We start from the raw sequence: 25,403 nt of genomic DNA, 5'->3' as shown, positions 1-25,403 counted from the left end.
AAAAGTTGATAGAAAAATTTAAATAATTATTATTGTATCACTAATAGATTTTAATAGGAATATCTCAATTCAAATAAAAAAGCACCAAATTAATAGAAAAAACCTCAAAATAAAGCTTTTAGAATTAAGAGTCACTATTTCTTTAAAAATTCCCAAATTTTAATAAAATCCACAGAAATTTTGCATATAGTAACTAATGAAAAGTTTTTTCTAATATAGCTAATTTCAAATATAACTTAATTTAGCAGGCATTATTACAGTATTACAAAAATATAATTAGTTGGGCCTGAAAACGATTGTTTTGGGTATTATTTTGGGCTACCATGGAGCCCAAAGAAAGGGGAACGAATTATTTACCTCATGACCCGATTAATCAACCCAACCTGAATATATACATATGCACTCTGCTGCAACGGGTTCAGGGTCGGTTGACTCGGTTCGTTATATATAGGAGAATGATCCGGTCGTTTGTCTTGCAAATAGACCTGACTCGATAACTGGTTTGCTTTGGTTTAGAGGCAGAGAGATTTGCCCTAACCTAAGTTCTCGTCATCGAAACTGCATCCTTGGGAAACCTACGAGTCATGGCTAACAACAGCAACAGTGCGTAGAGATATACGTTTTATGTATTATAATGGTTGGAATTTTTTCTGTTTATAAGGTGATTATGAGTAACAATTTGTGATTTTTTGCAGCAGCAACGGCAAGATCATTCCTTCAAGTAGCATCGACAGAGGAGGTGGCTCCTCCACTTCGAGTTGTTCAGATCGAGGGACTGGTAATTCTTTGTCTGGCTTTTGTTATTGCTCTCAAAACCCTAAAAGATTATGTGGTAACTTGCTTTTAAATGATGAACAGGTTATTTTGAAGATAATCAAACACTGCAAGGAGTTTTCTCCTGCTTTGGTTACTGGCCAGCTTCTTGGGTTAGATGTTGGTAGCATTCTGGAAGTTACCAATTGTTTCCCTTTCCCGGTAGATGAATCATATCTTCTTCTTGCTCGTTGGTTTATGATAATTTATTTTATTTTAATTTATTTTTCAATTGCGCAGATTCGGGAGGAGGATGAAGAGATTGAAGCTGATGGTGCCAATTACCAGCTTGAAATGATGAGATGCTTGAGGGAGGTTAATGTTGATAATAATACAGTTGGATGGTGAGTTTGATTTGTTAAATCCATGTTTGCCTCTGCAATATCCCTATCATTAGTTATTAAGTGCCTTACTCATTAGTAACTCAGGTTGGTAGCATTTGACAATAGCACAGTTGTAACTGCATAATGAATGTATGTCTATAAGGGAAAATCTTGGTCCAATTTGCAACCCTTTGGTTCCTTTTCCTCGATTTCAGGTACCAATCAACATTGTTAGGTTCTTTCCAGACTGTGGAATTGATTGAGACTTTTATGAACTACCAGGTATTGGATTTAATAATTTTTTCTTCAACAATGCCATGCGTGCAATTTTAAAGTGGTTTCTGCATCTTTAATAAACTTATTTTTGTTTAATATTTTTGGCTGGGAAGTGTGAATGTATATGAATGAAATCATTTCTCTGTGAATTTAAACTAATAAAACCAGATCGAACTGTAAACTTATTCGAGTTTTTCTGTAATTTAATATGATTGCAGAGCAAAGATGTTTTACATGTTAAGAGAATCGAGGCTATCAAAGTTTTTGTAAGAAATATGTTTTTAGAACCTTTTTGAACTCTGTTGTAGGTTTTCCAAGTCGATTTGGAATAACTTGGTTATTTTGTGCAACATCTTTTCATATTTTTTGATGAGGCTTTAAAATGGCATTTCAAGCATGGGATTCCAGCTTGTATGTCAAGTTAGCAGGATAATGTAGGTTTACTACCCATTAGTTGTTTGAGTAACCGTGCCTTTGGAAATTGCTAAGAGGAAGTATCAATTCAGCTTTAGTTGCTAGTGTAGTTGAAGGTGCTTTTATCGGACATTTGATCAAAGTTATATATTGATACTTGATAAACATGGATAACATTTAAGTTGAGTTCAACTTTTTGGGAAGCCAAGTTTTATTCTGACTGTCTTTAAGTTCATTAGTGATTGATTTTGCTGTTTACTATCTTCATTTGCGTTGAGTTTTGTTGTTTATATCTTTCCTTCCATAGTTATTTGATTAACTTGATGTTTTCTTTAACAATTATGTGTTGGTGATTGCAGGAAAACATTAGGCGATGTGTATGTATCATTTATGACCCCTCAAGATCCAATCAGGGTGTCTTAGCTCTGAAGGCCCTGAAACTTTCTGATGCTTTTATGGAGCTGTACCGCAGTAACAATTTTACTGGGGAGAAGTAAGGATCTTCCTATTGCTAGTGTGTTGCAATTGTGAACTATTTAAGGCAATCTCATTCTGACTTCTCTTTTGTGCCAACAGGTTGAGAGAGAAAAATTTGTCATGGGTTGATATTTTTGAAGAAATTCCTGTAAGCTTCTGAATCTGTTCTTATTCTTTCTTTTGGCCTAGAATAATTTATTGCTTTGTTTACTTCATTAACTAACATTTTAATGAACTGAAAAGATGTTGCAATTTACATTTTTGATAAATATGCTTTTTTTTTTTTAATAACACAGATAAAAGTTTCAAATTCTGCACTTATCAGTGCCTTTATGACAGAGTTAGAAGCTGATTCACCCATCACCCAGGTAGGATTTTGACTGTTCGTGAGATGCATTTTAGTATATGTACTTCTCTCTTGATTTTAACCTTCTTCTGTGGTTTTCTTGTTTAGTGTGATTATGATCGTTTGCAATTATCAACCAATCCATTTATGGAGAGAAATGTTGAATTTTTGATTGAGTGTATGGATGAATTATCAATGGAACAGCAGAAGGTTTGTCTTCCTTTTTTTAAAAAAATATATATGTATATATATATATATATTCCAGGCTTGAATGGCTTATCTTTATAATTTGAAATATGCCTCCTTTTGCAGTTCCAATTTTACTATAGGAATCTTTCACGCCAGCAAGCTCAGCAGCAAGCGTGGCTTCAAAAGAGGAGGTAAAGCATGCTTCGTATGAACTTTTTGGCTCTTATGTTGTTCTCCTTTTAAATTATGCAAGTCATATAACACTTTATTTGGGAGCAAAACAAGAGTAATAATAAAACTGAAGGCAATGATACTACAAAGTATATTTGATGAAATTAAAAGCTACATGGACTAAAAATGATGAGCCTGATGGTAAAAAAGGATTCATTATTGCATTGGAAACAGATGATGAAAGGGTGGGCATAGAGTGAAAGCCAAATAGAAAGAAAGGTTATTTGGATGACCCTAACTAGCTTGGAATTGAGGCTTAGTTGGATTCTAGCTGTTCTTGATATGTAATTTAGTCTAATCTCAATTGATACCTCATCATTGCTCAGAGGAAGTATCAGGCTGATCCCAGCTTCTGCTGTTTTCGTTTCTAGGATTGATTTTTAGTAAATTTAGAAGCTATAGTTAGATATTCAATAGACAAACGAGGCTGACCTTAGGTGACTAAATCTCATAGCTAGTTGTAGGATTTATTATGAGAGTAGTTCCAGGCTTCACACTTAGAATTCTGCATGCACACAGCCAAGTTTTCCTGTATTGTGGAGAGGATGGGTCTCATTTTCTATAATTCGGGTTCCTTGTTGAGCTGAGAAGGGCAATTTACTTAATTAACACTATTGTCAGCATCATTTTGGTTGGACAAGTATCTCTTGGCTTGGTGTGGCTGAAACTTCTAATGGTACTGGTTTGGGAATTGGTTTTCATTCTCTCCTTTTGGATTGATATTAATTTGTGGTTAGGCCTTTCCTGATCTGCTTAAGAAAAGGCAATGTGATGTAGGAGCATATGAAGGCCTATTTGGTTCTGGATTTTATTTAGTTCTCTTTTCAGTTATGGATTATATTGATTTTCTTTTCCTTTTATTTAGGTTTCTTTGAATAGGTTTTTATCCTACATAGTATAAATAGGATGCTGATAAACATTCAGCAGCTTTTCCTCCAGAATTTTATCAAGAGGTTTTATGTAACCTAATTTTATATCTTTGTTACAACCTCAATCAACCCTATTTTAGTGTGATTGTTGAGATCTAGTTGTCTTAAACTCTTCCGCAGCGTCACAATAGCCTTTGGATCTGCTTTCCTTGGCTTGATAATTGTATGACAAGAAGGATGAGATGGAGGAGTATTAATGATGTTGAGGGATTCATTTGCATACTTCCAGCATGAAATAATCTCCTACTTCTAGGATGGCAATCTGTTGTCAATACTAATTAAATTTCTAGAGATTCTTCTCAAAAGAACCTCACTAGGAGCTTCTCTCTCTCTCTCTCTCTCTTTCTCAATAGTTTTGAGTTATAAGGATGGTCAAAACTTTTCTTCAGTGGCAAGAAAAACAGTTGAGACCTTATGAGGGTTGAGGGGCATAATTAGATATCCGTGGAGGGGAAACTGCTTCTTCAGCTAGCTCATAACGTAGCTATTTTTTAACTGTTTTACAATTTGAAAATTCTTATACTGAGTTTATTCTTTTCCACTGTTGCCACTTGGTGCCAATTTTTATTATTATTTGGTTCGTAATTTGAATATTTATTAGCTCTATATTGGATTATATAATGAACATAGGTCAGAGAACATGGCACGTAAAGCTGCAGGAGAAGAGCCTTTGCCTGAGGAGGATCCTTCAAACCCCATTTTTAAGCCAATCCCTGAGCCATCGCGGTTGGATAGCTTCCTCATTACCAATCAAATTTCAAACTTTTGCAACCAAATCAACGGGTATGTTGTGGATCTCAGATTAGAGGCTGGCTGCATTGCAATTGTATTTTCTCATTACATGTGTTTTCTTTTACGAGCTAGATGATTTTGTCAAACATTGGGTTATTGTACCTGCTCTTCTTGACACTGCTATGGAAACTTGTTAGGCTTGTACACAGTTTACTGTGAATAAACAATCTAATTTCTAATTGTTGGGCAAAATGTAACTTATTCTAGTGTATATGCTTGTGTTTGAGTGCTGCTTTTTCCCTAGCCAATGTTTAGATGTGAGTTAGACTGAATAAGGCATCAAAATATGGTCCGTCTTATGCGACTTTTCTTCTTTTTCTTTAGGAAAAAAAAGTGAGTTGATAGAATTTTTATTTTTATTTTATTTTTTTTGAAATTTTTTTGACCACATTGAAAACCACAAATAAATGAAATGTATTTCGTGTACTCATTGCCGGTAATAATAGTTGCTCATATCTCTGATTGGAAGAAGGTAGATGCATAGGGTGGAAATTTGTGTTATCTTTATCTTATCTTTCATTGCCTCATTATAACCTTAAACCATAACTTTGCAGGGTTTCTGGGCAGAGCTTTAGCCGATTGTATTTGATGAAGGCTTTGCAAGAAAGTTGATGTCGTTTTAGCTGGAAATGTGTTCATTTTTTGGAAGGGGACGCCTTCCCTGTTTGAAAATGACAAATTTTGGAGCGGGAGAGCTATGCTTGGATTGGTGTTTGACATTTTTGAAAGTGACTGTAGAATGTTAGCCTAGTATTATTATTATTATTTTTTTTGCTTTTAATAGTATTTAAAACTACATCTATATTATTATGCTATGCTGAAGTTTATATAAAAATGCAAATTCGGATGTGGTCAGACACCCTGAGGGATTGAAGGTGTACAATTCTATGGTCTGCGAATGGATGATCCTAGACAAGCAAACGAAAAGGCAAATGCTGCTCAACTATTTGCTAGTGCCAAAATGTGCGATTTGTTTTATTTGGTTTTTGTTTTGGATGCAAGCCTCTTTTTTCTATTATTAAGTAGCTTACCCCTTGTGAGAATGAATAATAAGCAACTGCTGATTTCTAAAGGAAAATATAGTTAACATTTTAACCAAATTAAACCTAGTTTAGTAAATTATAATTATTTTTATTAGGAGATATATGCGGTGATATGTTATTTTAAGATTTATGTTATTATATTCTTTTGAGGATTCAATCGGTTAAGGAAAATTTCTTTGATTAAATAAATTATAATTTTAAATATCAATATTATGCGGATTATATTGTCAGGTTCATGAATTGAATAAATTATATCCAATAATATTACGTTATATTAGTCAGTATCAGGTGCGTTATATCCAATTGGGTAATCAAATGGAGCTCCGCCCAATTGTTAAAATTGCTGTAGTTATAGTAATGGTTTCTTTTTGTCTGATCCGCGTACATTTTTCTTTCATAAAAATAATAAAAACTATAGGAATTGTCTAATTGCTGGTTTGCTGTTATATATGGAGCACCTAGACAAATAACCTGGATGGACTTCTTACCTGGGTTACTGTGAATCAGAATTTCAGGACGTCACATTCTATATTGCAGAACAAACTGAACTTAAACCGATTTTCTGCTGATAGCATGTTTTTTCCAGTTCCATCAAATATATTTTGCGTCTATCATGTCAAACTCTCGTCTTGGTAATAAATTGTAAACAGTTCTTTCATGAACCGTTGAGTTCGAGATCAATTCCAATTGAATTAGCAGTTAGCCCTCTAGACATCTTTACCAATTATATCTATTAGGCGCGTAGTAGTTGTGCCTACCCTCAACAGCAGAAAGCCTGGTATGATTAATGGTCCTGTTTATAGCCAGGTTAAGGTACCAAAGTGAAAAAAAGAAAAGAAAAAGAAGACCCTGTTTATTCTGCATGGTCTTACTCTCATTCGAGTTGATACGAGTGCAGGTTGACCTGCATACTGCTACAAGCTAGAACTTCTGATGCCACGTCCTGGACAACCTTATTACCAGTGAGATGTAAACTCATCAAGAAATGTAATCCAAAATCTAGAAATTGACAGCAGCAAAGGGACAAAAAATCCAGGTTAAAAATAAAATACAGAAATCATTGCTCATAAGTGTATGCCTAGCACCATCACTTTTAAAGCTGTCGCTGGATTCTAGCCTGAACCATCACTCTGGATCCTGCTTAGAATTTATGTTTCCTCAAATGAGAAATTTCACCTTCAACACGCTTGATTTCATCATTCAGCTCTTGCAATGTAGCTTTTCCCGAGACTTTTCTCTCTTTGAACTCTCCATCTCTAATCAAGCTTGAAAGACGCTTCAAGCATGATAGATATTCAACCTTTACTCCAGGAGAATCAGATATTAACTTGTCAGATTCAAACTGCAAAACCAAAAAAAAAAGAGGAAATGTTGACCTACATTATTTACCATGTTTCACATTCGTATATAAAGAATAAACATTATAATGAGATAAGTAATTCTTTTCTGCCGAAGACTGGTCAAAAGGGACTACACATCCTCACAAAATGCTTAAAATTACCATTTCTGCCTTCAGTAATTTAAGCATTGTTTCAAAAAGAAAGTAAGAAACAGCTAATTCAGGCAAATAGTACCCAAAAAAGAAAAGAAAAGGTAGTATCAGTTCATTTTTCAAGATCTTCAGATTTTTGTATAAGATTAGGATTTTAGATTAAAAAAGTTTTGTCAGATATATGACACGAATATGTTCAAGACATTCTATAGGTTTTCTTTCGGGGTTATAATTGTCTGTTTGTACTGTTATTTCATACAATTTTTATACATATCCAGGATAATTTAAGAATATACTTCTTGTTGTTAGTAAAAAATGACCTTTAAATGCAAAACTGAAGTTAGATATTCGATTAATGAGCTACGTCGCAAGGTCTTTCCCCAGCATGCGAGAAGTAAAACCTGAAATGACTTGAAGTAAAAGCAAGCCAAGCTTTCCTAGGATCTTGTCATGCGGCTTTCTAAGAAGATAGCACATGAAATACTTGATAGCTCCACTCCCTCTCTTGCTTATGTTTAATTGTTATTAATCAGGAAAAGACCTCCTCCTTATATGATCATATAAAACTTGAGATTCCAAATAAAATAAGATTAATGGTAGTGAGAGACAATGAGAAAGAGATATTGCATAAAGAGAAAAACGATTGATTAAAAAATTTAGTTTACATCTGCATGACTATAACAAAAAATGTACATATATTTAAACACATACAAGAAAATTAATAAATTAGCAAAATAAAATATAAAGCAGATCACTAAATATTAAAATTCCACTAATATATATTAAAATCAAAATAGCAGAACTATTAATCATATAGAAAATTTATTCAAAAGTGCAAAGCAGGGGTGTATTTAGTATTAGAATTGTGCGATTTGCATCGTTAGCCAAACAATACAAAAGAAGAAGAATAAGTTAATGAAAGAAGAACGGGCAAATGGCCCAAGATAGTACTTGTTAGTTTGGCCCAAGTTAATGAAAGAAGAACAAGTTATCTTTAGTATAACATTTTAACTTCCTAGTTTGATACTTTAAGTTCGGCCACAAGAAGTCATTAGGTTAACTTTGATTTCATATTTAGTACATGATTTGTAATTAAAATTTATACACATATATAATATCTTTTAATAAAAATTAATAGGAAGTATATATATAATATTTTCAATAGATTTTTCAAAAGTTGTAGTGAATCTTACCATTTGATTTGATTCTCGATTAAAAACATTAGGATTTCCATTATCAATTCAATTCTTGATTTGACAACAATGGATGTATGCCCAAGATAATCACTTCATGTGATAAATGGATGTTTCCTTGGGCTTCCTAGAAGCCACATTTTGAAATTTGCCTAGCAAGAAGGGGTAAAAATTAGGTCCACTTTCTGGTATCATGCAACTTCTGTAATATGGGAATATTCACTTTTGATTTTTCTTTTTCCAAACGAAAAAAAAAAACCTCTTTTTGTACCAGCAGCGATACCATTTGGCACCAACTTCTCCTTTTCTTCTCCTTACATCTCTACTTGCGACACTTGCTACAGAACTTGAGATGCACTAAGAAATGTCCAGTTGAATGCTACCTAAGGGCGACCACGACTGATACAATGTCATAATCAGTGGCATAACTGATTCAAGTAAAAGAAATTGTTGTAACTGAAATGACGGAGTTTTAGATTTATTTGGCCATTAATCCCTTTTTTCCATATTTTGATGCTCACTAAACCTCAATCCACTCTAGCTAGGCCTACTTCATGGATTTTTTTTCTCCATCTTGTTTTATTTAGGGCCAACCTACAATGAGCTAGTCATACTAAATCATTTCGATGTCAATTACTACCACATTTGACAATTAACTAAACTAGAATTCACCATTGGTAACAGAGAGAGATCAAGAGATAGCAAAACAGCAATGATAAACTAAAATTAGGAGAATTCTTTGGAAGAAAACATAAATGGCAGGCATGTGAAAATATAAAGATGAAGCAATTCATTGAAATAATTTTTGTGGGACACAGAACTGGATTAGTATTTGATTGTTCAGGATACAAGTATGTAAACACACGGACAAGTTTAGGAACAGGCCAGGGGAGATTTATTAATACATGAATAAATACTGTCCTTGACTATGCTTAAGTATACTATTTGAAATAATTAAACTGTACACGCCCATGCACAACAGGAAAGAATAAAAAGGAGGAGCAAGATGAAAGCAACCAAGCAGGACTAAAAGTTCTTCACAAGCATGCAACAGCTCACTATAAAATCAATAATTTCACCAAAAAGTTCAACAGGCCATGCACCATAAATATACCTCTTTGTAAGCAGAAACGCATTGGAAAAATGCATTCTCAGTTTCCAGTGTAGGTGGATCAAGACACTCTTCCTGTTTTGCAATACAAGCACACAGTGTTATAGAACTGTGAGAAAATAATTAAAAGGAAACTCAGAGAAAAGGAATTAGAAGAAGCAAAATGCTTCAATTATGAATTGGAAGAATTAGAAATTTTATCATTGCTTTAAAAAGACAATGGTCCAAAAGTCAGCTCCGAGAGTTAGTTTGAGGCAATTATGCATCTAATTTTGGGGCAACTGGATGTAAACCTGCAGCACTAAGAAATTACACTTGCTAATCGTGACAACAGAAAGCTTTTCACAATGAAGACAGGGGACATATAGATATGGGAAATATTGGCTGTGGTACTTGCCTTTTGTGTGTTGGAAATGGAAGCCTACTGCCTACCAGAAGCCGACATACATCATCACTAAGATATAAATATGTTTGCCAGTTTAAATTATTCAATCGTTCTGAAGATGCATGGCAAAATATTCCATGTCTCTGAACAGAGCAAATGCAGGTTTAATGGAAATTTTAGAATATTTCGTGTGAAGTCAGACTCTTTTGCCAATGTCAGTCTTTGAATGTCGCCGGAAGAAAGAATGATGGACTATTTTAGAATAAGAGAGCAGAAAAAAGGAAGAGGCAACACATAGATACAGGATTTGCTTTCATCTCTTGGATAATTAGCTTTAAATTCAATATAGCCAACTAAAGTACAAAAGCTAGAGGCATTGAAGGGAATAGAAGAGAATTAAAGCCTTGACAAGTAGGAGGCAACAATAACTAGGTTAAAGGAACAAAAACGACAAGTTCTTCTCCAGAATAAACATGAAAGATTATAATATTTTGAAATTGATAGAAACAAGCAGAGAAAGTGGCAGAATTCTGGTACAGTGGAGGATACATCAACAAATAAACATAAATCGGATAATTTAAGGATATCTGAAGGTATTGGAAATATCTGGTAACTAAGAAATAAATATATCCAGTATAGGTGCAAGCGTTGAAAAGAGAGCTGACACATAGACCGAAGGTATACAAGAGCGGCACCTAAATATAAAAGAAAGACATGCCCTCCTAAAACAGAACTTGTGGAAAAGTGAAACAGAAGACCCGTAAGAACATAGAACTGTTAGTAGCCATCTTGGCTCTCCTCACCTTAGAAAAATCCTAATCAGAAGTTCTCAAACAAATGTTGTCTATTTCTATGAACAATTTTACATTCAGCACATCCTCGCTAAATGAAATCATTTGATATGAACAAACATCTTTAAATTTTCCCCAAAAGAGGCAAAAACACATAATATCTAACAATGCAATACATTCTTTGTACTGTGAAAGTAAAGAACAAACTCTATATCATTAATTGCTTCTTTAAAACTAACCATTGATTCCAGCAGCTCTTGTTTTGTGATCTCCAAAAGCCCAAGAGAATCAAGTGATCGCAACTGTAAAAACGAAATTTTCATCACGTTCACATAGGAAATTATTTAGCCATCATATTCCATTTCAAATATAGATCAAAACATCATAAGCATCCAAAATTATAAACTCATTATTAATTATGCTTTATATTTTTAGCTGCATGCACCAACAGATCAGGGCATGTTTTAGTTTCAAAAACTGCAGCAGAAGTAATAGACAGTTAGTAATTAATCTATCTTGGCTTTATGTTATGCAATAGAAAGCAAAGAATCAAAATCAGATTCCTGAAAATCGATAAACATTACAACCATGTGATTCAGTAATTAATGGACACAAGCTCTGTTATATGTGAATCTAGTGATGTAGGACCGTAGGAGGTATAAACAACTAAATAGTCGTCGTAGACGGGAACAAGAGAACAAAGCAGCGGCGAAGCCAGGATTTCAACTTAAAGGTGCAAACTTTGATACTCCCTCTCTATTATAAATATAAATTTACTTTAATTTTTCGTCCATTGTAAGTGATTTTATTTTTCGAAAATATAGTTTATCTATTAATTTACTATTACACTCATATTTAATATGCATTAAAAAAATAAACTTCATTTATTCAAAAAATAACTTAGTTTTGAGTTGTTTAATTCTAATATAATAATGTAAGTGGACAATAAATTATAAAAGACCAACCAATATTTATTACTTCCAAGTACATTAACTATATTTTTTTTAGCAAATATAAAAATAGAATTAAATCTATTTTTGTGGTACAAAAATAATTTTTATAAAAACAAAAAACTTATAATATAAGAAATTAATGAAATTAAAAAATATATGTATATCCTCTATAAATTTCTATAGATTACTTAACATAATAATTTAATTGTTAATATTATCAAAAACATATTCCTTAATATATGTTATCAAACAATAACAAACTATTAATATTTAATTTTATTATATAACCAATTATTCACCATTTTTATAATAAAAAAACAATTTCTCAATCAATAAAATTATAACAAATGCCAAAGTTATGAGTTTATAGATTAAGAGATAAAATATGTTTACTTATCCTTTTACTATCTTTTAGTACTATCACTAGTATTGGTACATTTAAAAATTTTTAATTTAATTCATATTAATATCATTTTTTAAAGAAAAAAATATAATTTTTTTCAATTTTTTTTGGAAAGGAGGAGTGCAAATATTAATTTTAAATTATAAAATCTAGAAAAACAAAGAAAACTTTTAAAATAAAAAAAAATAAGGTGGCTTTGCCACTGGAACATAGGAGAGAACATGATAAGGGAAACAAAGTTCAATAAGACTGAAGCAAAAGACAACAGGAATAAATAATTTATTTATAATATATTTAATCTGCAACTGTAACAAAGTGTTCCTATTTTTACATGAAAAACAAACTGAAATATCGGTTTAAACTACAATTAAAACTTTCAGAATGTATTTGCAAAATTACAGGGACATCACACTAGATAATGAATTTACTAGATACTGGTCGCAATTTAATGAAATAGAATCAGTTATCCTGGAGGCACAACTGGTTTTCAGATTGCTACACTAGAAAGCAGCCATCTGCTACACCAGAAAGCAGCCAGCTGCCTTCTCCTCTTTCTTCTTTGTGTGTGCATGTGGGGCAGAGATCAAGGTGGGAAGTAAGAAGTAATAAGATTTTGACCATGATGATGGTAAATAAATTAAGGCAGCAAGCTAGGAATCCTTCTGAATATCCATATGGCTGATGGCTCACAGAGTCACAGCCACATGCTTCCTTAGATATGTCCAAAAATCGAGTCCTGATGAGAATAACATGGATATATTTTCTCTAAGATCATAAATGCCCCTACCTTCATGCATGCCAAACTCAACTGTAATCTCTTATGGCCCAAGTTTTAACTTTCCACAATTCATCAAGAAGATAAGAACTCTAAATACAAGGGTTACGACAAATGATGGGGCAAGTGTAACATATAAACATATAACCCTTCTGTAGCATTAAATTAGAAAGGCAAAAATCAAAATTAATTAAAAAAAGGAGCACAACAAATTATTATCCCCCTCAACCAACCCAAAAAAAAAAAATCAAATCTTCTGAGATAGGACTCATTTTAGTTGAAAATTTTCATAAACAACAGGAACTGACCAGTATTATCAATGCTGCACACCCCTCCCTTCTAGTTTCTTCAGGTGCCCTACTCTTTTGCCTGCTGCCTTTTTGGTTTCTCAATTTGTTTAAAACTCGCCTTGCTATCCTATCATACAAAGAATATACACAATAGGAAGATGAACTCTAATAGAAAACTTTAATAAAGCCATCTAAATGAATCCTACCTTGAATTTGTCCTTTAAAAGATTCAGATACAAATTTAAACTCAAATATTGATGGGATTAATGACATCAAGCAATGAATTAGTAAAGTACATTGCAACATAAACTACACAAGTTAATAGGACTTTCTATTTTCAATCACTAATGGTAAGAGAGAAGACATTCAAAAGTAGCATAACCATGTTGGCAAAAGTCATAAAGCAGTTTCTAAAGCAAAAGCCAGCTCCTAATATTCCAGGAATCCCAAATTTAGATGGAAAAAACAAGAAAAGGGTGAAAGCAAAAGGAAACAAATAATCTCAAGGACACCATCTTTGCTTGTGTTACTGCAGACCTGCTCCAATGTTTAGCAATTCTATACATAGAAGAGACCCATCTTTTAGGCCATTAACAGTTTAACACCTTAGTCATTTAAAAGCATCCCCTTCCAATGGCCCATCAATTAATCATCTCTCACACATAGGCATCATTCAAGACATCTACAGATAAAAGATGAAAAAACATCTTTATTAGAAAAGGAAATGAAAAGAAAGAGATCCCAGACTCTATACGGCATTGCTACTGATGGAACTACATTATAGTTGTTATGTTTGATAACAGAAAATTTTAATTGAAAAAAGAGAGGAAATGCTGAGGGTATGGTGGTGCAACTTTAGTGCACAGATAGCATCCAAAATGATGGCAACAAGGTAATCTAAGAGCATATAATTACAAGAAGATCGCAAAAAAAGAACTTAAGCACGTTTTGGTAACATCGCTGATGCAAGTCCATAAAACCCAAGACAGCAATCTCTTTCAAGTCTTACTGTCCTGTCCAACCAGACAACTGCATACACCATGATTAACAGTAAGCTACTCTAGACAAGCAGAACTTCACTTCTCCAGCTATCTATAATCCCATAACTGTTCAAGGCATCACGATATCAATCTTAAAAATTGTAAAGACAATAAAACACAGATTGCTGCAACATTGGACAATAAATGAGAACATGATAAACAAATTCTCCATCTGGTTTTCATAATTAACAGCAACAAACAATAAGAAATACTCTTTTTATCACATTCAAATAGTAAAATGATTGCCCATGGTCAATCACCAGCACAATAGCATTCTTCAACTGATCACAACAATGTGCTCCTTAAACATTTCACACAAAATGATCCTAACACAGATATTCTTGCAGACACACTTTCTCTCTGTGAAAGCAAACTTTCTTCATTGTGTTTTCTCTATACTGAACATGTAAAGTAACATGTGTACTTAATTAACAGTATTTGCTAATGCACCTGAACCAAAGACAAACGTGAAATAGAGAATCATCAAAGTACGCATGTAAAAGTACTGATAGTATGATACCAAAGACAAACCTAGTTGAATCGTACAAGAGATCTCTTGCCCTATCAAGCTCCTCAATTGCTTCAGAAATGTGAATCTTTCTCAGTTGATTTGCATCCAGCATTGCCACCCTAGCAATGTGAAGCATGTTAGCACCAATCTGCCCATGGAGAAAAGAAAATAAGTTTCTTTGAAGCAGTGATTTTTTTACAAGAATGATCTGAAGGGCCAACTGACAGCATGTCCTTGTATCAGCATTGTCAAAGATGATTTCAACTTCTTCTGTAAATAATTTGAGTTGAAATGCATCAAAACATCAAACCTGAATGTGATCTTCACAAAGGATAGTTTTCCGTGACTCAAGACACCTTTAAAAAAAGAGAGAGAGAAAATATTAGGCAATCCAGGGTAATAATTTATCTGATTCTATGATTATCAGTTTTTACCTTTCCAGAAGCTGTTTTGCTTCCTTTAAGCTCCCAGCTGATTGAAGAGTCAAAGCCAGCCTTTCTGCTGCAATTACAGTGTCCATAGAATTCCATCCCTGATTTACAAGAGAGCTATTAAGGTAAAGAACTTACAAAAGCAATAGTCAATATATAATTGTAAAGGACAAGGTTTTTGTTGGTCAGATGGGCCAATATCCTGCTCAAATCCCTTTGAAACATGGCATTTGAGCTGCTCCACTATAAGAAATTGAGTTGTGCCTCTGCTATTATCTTAAGCTTTTAGCATACTGGTAAGCGCTCAATCCTATAATTTGTACCATAGCCAAGGTCATGGATTCAAATCCTAACAGGTGCTGAGGAGGAGACTGTTGGCCAAGTGGGCCAGCATCCCACTCACTCAGATCCCATCGAACCATGGCGCTTGGGCTACTATATTATAAGGAACTAGAGTTGAGCCTAATAGCTTATACTTTAAGTATGGTGGTAAGCGCTCAATCCTACAGTTGTAAAACCCTATTTGCTAATAATTACATGGTGACAATTTTTGTCAAAAGGATGGGCATTTCATTTTAAAAATTTAAATTCACTGTAAAATTCAAGGACTGCATAAATGCATAAGTTAATACTAATTTTCCTATATAATACATCTAGAAGTCAACGGCAATTCTACACTTTATTTCTCTTTTGACAATTAACACAAAAATGATACGGTGACCCCGAGTATGAAAAGTGTATACAAGGACTACACACTCAAAGGAAATGAATGCATGGAATATAAAGAAGAGAATAGCAATATTTTCATGCCTTGATCACTGTCACAGAATATTTTTCCAAAAAAAGTATATATTTTTTGCATTTTCCATTACTTGGTGCGCCTACGGAAATTGTTTAGAACGAAAAATGTTTTCCTGTTTCATTTTCAAGGAACTCCAAACTTTCACAATCTAACAAAATGAGAAACCTATCAAGGAACTAGGCACATATAACATCTAGCAACTACCATCAATCATCCCTAGCTCTCATCAGCCAGTGCCAATCCAAAGACACTACACTATTTTACGAGTAATTTTATCTCATATTCAATGGCAAAAAGAAAATATGAACCTCTTACGGATCCAAACATTTTCAAGCATATATATTGGGAGAAAAAATCAACATTCTCTGGGACAGAAAAAAAAAAGAATCAAACTGATTTTCATTATTGAATGGAAAAACAAAAGGTAAGTTATTTTCTATGAAATAGAAAGCCAAAACTGAAATATAAAATCAAGGAAAGAAAAATAAGTCAAACCTGTGATAGTTCTATAATATGCAGGATCTTTCTCTGCACATTCTCAGCTTCTGCAAGACGATTGGATTTTAAATAGATCTGATAAGACCAAGAATATACTCAGATTAGCTCGGACAACACATATAAAACGCATGCCAGTTGTTGTATGGGATGACAAAAGCACACAACCCATTCAGAAGGATGGGGAAATATGAACTTCCTAAACTTCTATTATCGTGTAGTTTTTGTGATGTCCTTCTTCTTTCATTTATTATCCCTTTTAATCCTACAATACAAGTATAAAAATTATCATGATGAACTTCTCAATTTTACAATTTTTTAAATCAAAATATTTTCCTTTGTTGTTTAATTATTAAATTGCCGATTACTTTGTGTCAGAAATTATTATTTTGTTTTTCTAATGCAATCAAACAATGCATAGATTATGTACACCAAGAAGTCTTTTAGACTTCAGACTTTGTTCAAAAAAGCTTTTTTTTCTACATTATGACAAGGAAAAAATAAATATTTATGTTAAGATATTTTCATAAATAATAAAATAATCTTCATTTATGTAATATTTAAATGCTTTACCACAAAATGCTAATAGACTCTGCCATTGCCACCCCTAAAAAATTCCAAAATTTTGTCTCCACAATAGACAATACCAATAACATTAACAAGAAACAAAATTTCTTTTGTCTTCATTATATTCCTACAATCTCCCTTTCCTCACTTATCCAAAGTGTATAAAGGTGAAAAAGAATGGATGTTGGAATAAATCCAGCATCATATATTAGTCAATATCAATAACATTTTTTCAATATATTTAGTCCAATATCCTTTGCAAAATTTTTCTTAATTTACTACTGAAAGTATAAAATTAAATTTCCCTCTTGTATTCTCAACTCTCCCCCCCCCCCCACCGCCCTCCATTTTCTTTATTCTTCCCATTTTTATCTTTGTATACACTGATTTTGTGTACTGTAAGTTATACATTCATAACATTAAGTGTTTTGACATAAAACAAAGAAGGAATCACCATATCAATATTTATGAAGGTAAGACAACTATTGTAACCCCAAAAATAGAAGTGTGAAAATTACAAGGTCCCCTTTTTGTAGGGTATATAATTACTTAGTTAGCAAGATTAGAAGTTTCAGCAACCAGGCAGATGGAAGACAAGGCATAAATAAAATAGTTGTCTTCTGTATAAGCAACACTGATGCAGGACCTTCCACTAGGGTTTTAGATTGCCTAGTTCAAGAAGAAATTTAGGAAAAGTTAATTTATAGTAGTGTTTTATTTATTAGGAACTTTGAGTTGGTAATCCTAATACTATAAATACCTATGTCATCTAAGTATCTTAATGGAGCTTATTATTATTGATATTGACAATTGAGAATTAGTCAAATTTGAAAGTTTATTCTTTTCCCCTTAGAGTGCTTTTGTTTTCAAGGTTCTACATCAGATACATATATACATATAGCATGAACTTTCCAACATATCTATAATTGATATATAATCGACATGCAGGTTCATTGTACTATAGGTGTAAAATTGAACAATGTTGGCATACAACCTGAGCAAGATGTCGCAATCTCCTTATACACATAATTGATTCCCCTTGCCCAGCTTCCTATATAAAGAAGCAAAAAATGGTAGAGATACCAGATACAATAAATCAAAACCAGGAACCCACAAGCAACACTAGTTTTAGAAACATAGGCAAGCACCTCTAATATCCGAATAGAATCCTGAATAACGGCTTCGGCATCCTTTTCTTTGCCTTGCAGATGTAGCACCTTGGTTGTAATTTCATAGCAATTTATAAGTCAACTGAATACAGATGCCAAAGAGAGAAAGAAAGGGGAGGGTTCAAAAGAAAACCTATATTCCACATGAAATATCAAAATTATATTTTCTTCTAAGTATTTGAATAGAAATCTATGTTCAGCATGTAATTATCAATTTTAATCTTTATATCCTCAATAATGTTGTTCATTCGCAGCAGTGATCAGGACCGCAACCATGCTGCAGTTGCAGACATAAACACTACAGAGAAGAAAAATAGCCAATACAATCATGATTTCTTTCTTCTTACAGAAAAAAAAAATTGCACCCTGTACTAATCCAGGATCATCATGCCAACGATGATGTTTTGAAAATTTCTTATGTTTGCTGCTTTAATTTGAAGCATGTTTTGGAAAAACAAATACCACTAGCCTCTTGAAAACTAGATGTTTCAGCATTATTTATTTTTAATAACCTTTAAATTACTCAATTTTACCATTCATACAAGTAGAACCAAATATTTAATAAGAAAGGTATAGCTTACAATAGGCAGAATACACAATATCCAATCTATAGCTTGATACAACATCATACTGTCACATATAATACAATATTCTAGAGGCATAATAATACAGATTAATTCTCAAAGGAAAATCACTGCCTATTTCAATTTTTCAAACCACCAATAGAATCCTGCTAGAAGTGGAGCAGTAATAAGCTCTTCCTAGAATTTTAGTTCAATTTCCAATTTTATGTCAAACTCTTCCTACATTGAATTTTTTTAGTGTGGCACAGTAACAATAACCACTAGTCGCATGCTATCTTAGGTGGGAAAGTAGCAATATTTGAACTGAAATTACTTCGATAACTATAACAGAATGATTAAAATATCATCAGAACTATTTAACAGTTTTTTTTTTTAGTCTGTACATCCAATGAGTCAAACTATTAAGAAGATATTGAATTTCAGCTATCATATTAAACAACAAATTGTGTAAAACATCACAAACAGTCCCATGCCCTTAAATGAGAAGACCGATATCTATCGATGATCAATCAGTTTGTTGCTCCATCTCACTGTGGATTTTTACAGTTACTTGTATGTGCAATAAATACATCATTTTGAATCTCATGCAAAGCTTTCTGAGCAATCTTCCATATCGTGGTTCCTGACTCAGCTGCTACACTATCACACTCTGAAGCCAAGTTCTCTTCAAATAGTAGGAAATGAGGAAGTAACACAATATTACAAACAGATATATTTAGCCAGTGATAACAAAGCTGTAGTTAGGGTTTATTTCTGAAATTACTGTAGGATTTTAATTTATTCTCATGATATTTTATTTTATTTTCAGTATTTTCCTATTTCATATAGTCCCAAGTGACCGCACAAAGCAACTTTTCCCATAGCTCGAGTTATGTTTTTGTTATAAATTCAAATAGAAATACAGTCATTTGGAAAGTCTATTTTACTTTTTTTTTATGCGTCTCTACCACCCAGCATAATATTTTAACTTTTTTTTTTATGCGTCTCTACCACCCTGCATAATAAATTAGCAAAACAACAAATAAATTTTGATACAAAACATAGCAAGCAATTATGTTACAAAAAGTAAAATAGCAGAAACTTTACTGTTCCAAGATGATATAATGTATCTGCATAATCTACATGGCCATGTCCCAGAACTCGTCCCTTTATCTGAAAAATTACAAGGTGATATTGGGTGCCATAAGTTAAAGTTCAAGATAAGAATGCCAGCTACAGAGTTAAGTTGAAAACAAGAAAAATGTGACCACATAATTGTTATCTAGAAAGAATACCAAAAGCACTTGTTCATACCTTTAAAGCGTGCTGCCCAAAGAAAAATCAGCAGGAAAGAAAAACACATATCAGCCAACTTGTCAGTAAAATAATATATATATAAACAATACAGTATTTGGTATGTATATAGGATCAATTCGGTTCGAATTTTCAGTTTTCCAACTTTAATAATCAAACCAAACCGAAAAACAAAAATTTCTAAATTTATTAACCAAAACTGAATCAATTTACAGAAAAATTGAATTAAATCGGTTCATTTTGATTTTCCTATTAAAAGTGAATTGTGCTCACCCCAACAACCTAGTAGGGTCGTGGAATATAAGAATGGCATACAAAAGGAAAAATGAGATGACTTCAAAAAAGTGAAGAAAAATTATGCAGTGCCCACCACAACCATTCTGCATATCAATTGTAGAATGAGACACTACTTTTTTTTCCCTTGGTCTCTAGAAATATAAGCTGGCAATAGGCGTTGTTTAAGGCTTGAAACTAACACCCTTTCTAATAAAACTACAAACTTTAACCAACAAGTCACTGGACCTCTCAATCTTGCTAGACATGACCCTAATGCATAATAAGAAGGAGATATAACAACACCAATGTTATTAAGAAGAAAGGTGACACTTAAGGCGATAGGATTTCCTATAGCTGCAGGCAAAAAGCGAGAGGCGAGAGGTGAGAGACAAGACAAGGACATTTTTTGAAACGAGGAGCCATAGCCAGAATTTTTTATATATTTTTATGTATATATACACACACATACTCTAACACAAAAATATCATCCTTCAACTAGTTTTACAAGTTAAAAAATACTCAAAAGAATGAAAAGCATATTATTTGCACTACTATAAGAGAATACAATGACGCCTATCTAATCTAACTAAAAATATTAATTGCAAACAAATTAGACAAAGCAACACCAACTATAATTTCTAATTATAAAACTAAAAGCAACAAAACACCACCTATCTAAAAAAGTAATGAGCAAAAAGAAAAGCAACAAAACAGCACCTATCAAGAAAAATAACAAAACAGCACCTATCAAGAAAAATCAACAAAAAAATAATAAAAAAAAATTACAAATATTTGAAAAAAATTTTGCAGCAGTGCTCTTGCCATTTTGGGAAAGGAAAGAAGAGAATAAAAGAGGAGAAGGAGAGGAGAGAAGATAACAAGGAGGAAAAGAGAAAGCATACAAAAAGGGAAAATGGAGAAACTGCTGCTGCTGGAGGTGCACCAGCATTACAGGGAGAGAAAAGAAGAAAAGAAGAAAAGAAAGAGAAAATGAGAGAGAAATACATCTTTTGGAAGTTGGAACTCAAGAGAGCAAGAGAATATCTTGGAGAGATTCTTGGTTACTGGTCTTAGAATATAAGCTTAAAACTCATTAAAAAAATTCCACTACCAAGAGGCGGCGCCTAGTGCCTGGTGTCTACCTTCACTGAGGCGAGTGCCTCAGCCAGAGCCTCACTGGCACCTTAAAAACACCGAAAAAACACCATTACCTCATAGGACTTGCGGGATTCATCTAGTTTGCGCTGCACAAGATAGAACTGTCCAAGGTTGTGAAAGGCAGCCCCCACACTGTGAAACAATGATTGCTTGCATGAGTAGAAGTGATGAAAAATTGAAAATGATAAATAAGAATATTGTTGATCTTTAGAACAAGCCAATAGCAACTGAACTAAGCAAAGATATTGTAGAATCATAAAGAAGATCCTTGAACCAATGCAAGTGGAAGGAGACAAAATGATCTAATATTAAGGTTCAATTTATTTCAGAGAAAATGTTTTCCGTATTTTTCAATGTCTGGGACACAAAAGTTAGAAAAAAAAAGGGTAATCTTAATCATAATTTAGAAATCCTTATAATGAGAATAGGAAATCAATTTTCTTGAAAATATGTTAGTTTCTCTTTAACCATTAAAATTTTTATTGTGGACCTGTAGCTTAAGCCTAGAATCTTATTGGAATTTCTAAAAGTTTTTTTTTCTAATGTAAAGTCAGGCTTTTGCTAGTTATTTGGATTTTTCCAGTCTAGAATTACACATAGAACGAGGACAGGTCGTGGCGCTTTATGAGTTTCTATGAATTGTGATTGTTTCCATATTCTATGTTGCCTAAACTTAGGTATCAGTATTACAGGTGCAATACACAGGTCAAACTCTGCCATTTTCCAGGACCTTTCATTGATTTTCGCATAGCTAAGGTCAGAGAAGTTCTAATATAAACCTCCCAATCTTGAAATGCCCTTGGAACAATGATCGTGCACCTTACTATGACCTCTAGTAGTTTTTGAACTATAGTTCAGATGGTAAATCTCCACCAAATCTTGCAAAAGGAGAAACCTACCACTCAATGGTAATAAAAGAAAAAAAAAATCAAAGTCAGCTCTCAAGCCTCATAATATTCCAGGAGATCATTGCGAACACTATCACCTCTTTTGCACAGCAATGATCTCTGCCAAAACCTACTTCAACATTCACCTCCCACCATCAAATATGCTACCTCTCTGGGGAAAAAGGAAAAAAAAAAACTCCATGATATTTATCCCAAAGATTCTGGTTGACAATTGCAAGTTTCAACCCCAGTCTCTCATCCTAATTTGAGAAGAAAAACACCCAATTAAATCAATTAAATGGTATTCAACAGTATATTCCTTATCAAAATGCAACTAATAGTTCGTTAACAAGCTAAATTTATATGCAAAAATTTTTTGAAAAAAAAAAACTTTAATTCATCAAAAACCTAGATTCTAAGGTTTGATGATACTGATATGAACTTTCTTTGCCCCAGTTGACAAGTAATAACACTATACCGTATATCCTCTGGACCAAATGATTCCTCCAGTATTTTGACAGCCTCCATATACAAAGGTTCTGCTTTATCAAATGATTTTTTGACTCTATACAGCTCTGCCTGGAACAATAGCCAAATGTAAAGTTACTTCTCATTACACACATTAGATCTTCAGTATCTACTAAGACACCTCTCCAATTCACAAATTGCTTGAATACATAAAAGATACTCAGCATTCTCTACAACACGCAGTTGATGACAGATAATCAGAAAATGCACATAAATTAACAATTCCTTTTCAACCTCAGGCAAAAAAATATCATGATGGGCAAATAACGAAATCACACGAGAAAATCAATCTTATGTGCATTCAAAAAATGATTTGGGTGGCAAAGCATAAGTCAAGAGTTCAACCTTGGTTGGAATTGGTTTACTTCAGCACTAGTATGAGACTTTCCACTTTCCAGAAATAATTAAATGAACAGATAAGCTTAAACACCCTCTCCCTGCCTTCAATTTTGACCAATCCCAGAGATATTCCGAGTGTGAAAGTTTTGTATCTCCTATCCTCCAGAATTAGCAAATGTTTAATAAGAAAAGAATTAAAATAAATAAAAACGGCCTTCTCCTATACCAGAAAATAAATCTAACACTACAATTTATTAAAAGAGATTCTGATTAAATTATACTTTGATGTGAAAACCTAGTATTAAAATGCAATTCTAAGCAGTTTAGACCCCGTATTTCTTCATAATATTAGATGTATAAGTTTGAATTGCTGGAGTAGAATACAATGGCACTTGTAAACTAAAACACATTTATGTAACCAAAAGATTATTCTATTTTCTAGATACCTCAATTTTTAAATTAGAATCAGAAAGGACAAGCATGTATTTGAATAGCAGACCCACCAAATTGTTACATGCAGAAGCAACATGAGGATCCCTATCCCCAAAACCTTTTTTAGCTTCTTCTAGGGCAGAAAGAAAGAACTTTTCAGCTTCGTCCAATTTTCCCTATCAAAAAGATCCTGAGTGTATTTACAAATTGTTATAGGAGAGAGAGAGAGTAGAAGGAAAAAAAAAAAGAAACAGCATGTGAATAAAAAAAAAATGCTTGCCTGCAGGAAGTATTCCCTCCCATTATCAGTAAATATTCTCCACTTAGAAGTATGTATATTTGATATTACAGAGCCATCCTCAATTTTACGTAATCCAGTTATATTAGCACCTTCCAGTTCAGTTTCAGTACTACTTCCATTTGATGCATCTGCTAAGACAGGGTTGGCATATATCCCATGGATAATTGCTGGACAATATTGGCATCATTGCCAAAACAGATGTCAGAAAATTATCATTGCTAAAGCCCCAAAGAAAGTTGGAGCAATTATCAAGTGAGAGTGCATAACAGCAATGAAACTAACAATTGTATAGAAGATATGCACACAATCCCTTGTGAAGACTATTCACTTGCTCAGATGTAACTTAAGGAAAAACAAAAATACATCCAAAAGTCACATGATAAGGCCCTAGAATTTAGAGCTGCTGGACAGAAAAATAAAAAGAATGATGCTGCTTTGTTGTTCCAGAGTACAAGAAGCCCCCATTTCTCCATTAAAAAGGAAAATCATGAATAACATCTGAAAAGTTATTGCTGCTGCAATATTAGCGTTGATGGATGAAAAGTTATCTAATAGAAGAGACTGAACAATTTTTTCCATACTATCAGCACAAGGCCTAGATTCCATCCAGTAATTGTAGTATCGGATCAAATCAACTCTACTAAAAGTAGAGAAACTATAACAGTGAAGTTCAAAAACACAGAGAAAACATTATCATAGTAATTTCATATTTCAAAATAGAAAAACCAAGAACCCAGCGCAGCAGAAACATACCAGCTTGTCCAGCTATGATAGTCCACAGGTAAGTATATTTATGATTCGCCCCCGAACCATAATATCCGTATTTATAGGAACATTTTCTACTACCTGTAATAAACTAACAACCGATGATGATTGCAAGAACTACTGAAGATAGAAAACAATGATAATCCCATAAATTCAACAGATAAGGAGCCTACAATACAAAATCAATTACTTATCTAACACAACTAAACTGAAAGCAACGGTAATTGCAAACATAGGGAGAAAAAGTGCAGAAAGTTGGACAAAGACAAAAGTTACATACTGGAAAGCGAAGTGGGCAACATGTTGGCAGGTATCCCATAATACGAAGAATCGATGCTTTGCTTGGAAAATCGGATCCTCCTTAGGAGATTTGCTGCGACTTGTCGGAGATACATTTCTTCCGGTGCTATCCTACCAGTGCTAGTTGAGGGAGAGAAGAGGAGGAAGCAGTTGTTCAAGAGGGGTTTTTGTGGGTTTAAGAAACCCTTGGCTCCGGTCAAAATGCGCTCCCGGACCGCGGTGAACCTTTTTTAATCATTTAATTTTATGCCAAAATTGTTTTTTATTTAAATACTGTGACGTAATTTTTTATAAAAGAT

At 33.3% G+C, this 25,403-nt stretch overlaps 2 protein-coding genes across 5 annotated transcripts; one reads left to right on the top strand and one right to left on the bottom strand.

Annotated features, from left to right (window-relative positions):
* The first annotated feature begins 427 nt into the window (after positions 1 to 427).
* On the top strand, positions 428 to 5,645 carry LOC110599917 (eukaryotic translation initiation factor 3 subunit H). Of its 2 annotated transcripts, none has more exons than XM_021736548.2 (12): positions 428 to 603; positions 699 to 778; positions 859 to 975; positions 1,054 to 1,157; positions 1,352 to 1,418; positions 2,186 to 2,319; positions 2,403 to 2,451; positions 2,600 to 2,671; positions 2,758 to 2,859; positions 2,962 to 3,029; positions 4,629 to 4,781; positions 5,345 to 5,645. In XM_021736548.2, the coding sequence occupies exons 1-12, from the start codon at positions 585 to 587 to the stop codon at positions 5,400 to 5,402; spliced, it is 1,023 nt and encodes a 340-aa protein (XP_021592240.1). In that variant the 5' UTR covers positions 428 to 584; the 3' UTR covers positions 5,403 to 5,645. The 2 variants fall into 2 exon arrangements, with proteins under 2 accessions (XP_021592240.1, XP_021592231.1); XM_021736539.2 differs by having other exon boundaries at positions 443 to 603; positions 696 to 778.
* Positions 5,646 to 6,664: 1,019 nt separating this feature from the next.
* On the bottom strand, positions 6,665 to 25,327 carry LOC110599898 (protein KINESIN LIGHT CHAIN-RELATED 3). Of its 3 annotated transcripts, none has more exons than XM_021736512.2 (18): positions 25,085 to 25,325; positions 24,793 to 24,885; positions 24,019 to 24,206; positions 23,810 to 23,914; positions 22,918 to 23,018; positions 21,606 to 21,684; positions 20,119 to 20,130; positions 19,912 to 19,977; positions 18,221 to 18,289; positions 18,067 to 18,123; positions 16,506 to 16,583; positions 15,212 to 15,309; positions 15,088 to 15,133; positions 14,798 to 14,925; positions 13,245 to 13,353; positions 11,045 to 11,107; positions 9,633 to 9,704; positions 6,665 to 7,175 (listed from the first exon to the last, which is right to left on the bottom strand). In XM_021736512.2, the coding sequence occupies exons 1-18, from the start codon at positions 25,197 to 25,199 to the stop codon at positions 6,975 to 6,977; spliced, it is 1,680 nt and encodes a 559-aa protein (XP_021592204.1). In that variant the 5' UTR covers positions 25,200 to 25,325; the 3' UTR covers positions 6,665 to 6,974. The 3 variants fall into 3 exon arrangements, with proteins under 3 accessions (XP_021592204.1, XP_021592210.1, XP_021592219.1); XM_021736518.2 differs by having other exon boundaries at positions 24,793 to 24,895; positions 25,085 to 25,271; XM_021736527.2 differs by lacking the exon at positions 13,245 to 13,353 and having other exon boundaries at positions 6,779 to 7,175; positions 25,085 to 25,327.
* Between the last annotated feature and the right edge of the window lie 76 nt (positions 25,328 to 25,403).

This window comes from Manihot esculenta, chromosome 1 (assembly GCF_001659605.2).
Source record: "Manihot esculenta cultivar AM560-2 chromosome 1, M.esculenta_v8, whole genome shotgun sequence".
Classification (NCBI taxonomy): domain Eukaryota; kingdom Viridiplantae; phylum Streptophyta; class Magnoliopsida; order Malpighiales; family Euphorbiaceae; genus Manihot; species Manihot esculenta.
This window is presented reverse-complemented; position numbering and strand designations above follow the sequence as displayed.

Excerpts from the sequence above, each read along its gene's own strand:
- LOC110599917 (XM_021736539.2), top strand. Across the intron at positions 1,158-1,351 it reads GATAATAATACAGTTGGATG|GTACCAATCAACATTGTTAG; the intron begins GTGAGTTTGATT and ends CCTCGATTTCAG. Across the intron at positions 4,782-5,344 it reads TTTTGCAACCAAATCAACGG|GGTTTCTGGGCAGAGCTTTA; the intron begins GTATGTTGTGGA and ends ATAACTTTGCAG.
- LOC110599898 (XM_021736512.2), bottom strand. The coding sequence starts at position 25,199 with ATGTATCTCCGACAAGTCGCAGCAAATCTCCTAAGGAGGATCCGATTT. Across the intron at positions 23,915-24,018 it reads GGAGGGAATACTTCCTGCAG|GGAAAATTGGACGAAGCTGA; the intron begins GCAAGCATTTTT and ends TCTTTTTGATAG. Across the intron at positions 7,176-9,632 it reads GCGTTTCTGCTTACAAAGAG|TTTGAATCTGACAAGTTAAT; the intron begins GTATATTTATGG and ends TTGGTTTTGCAG.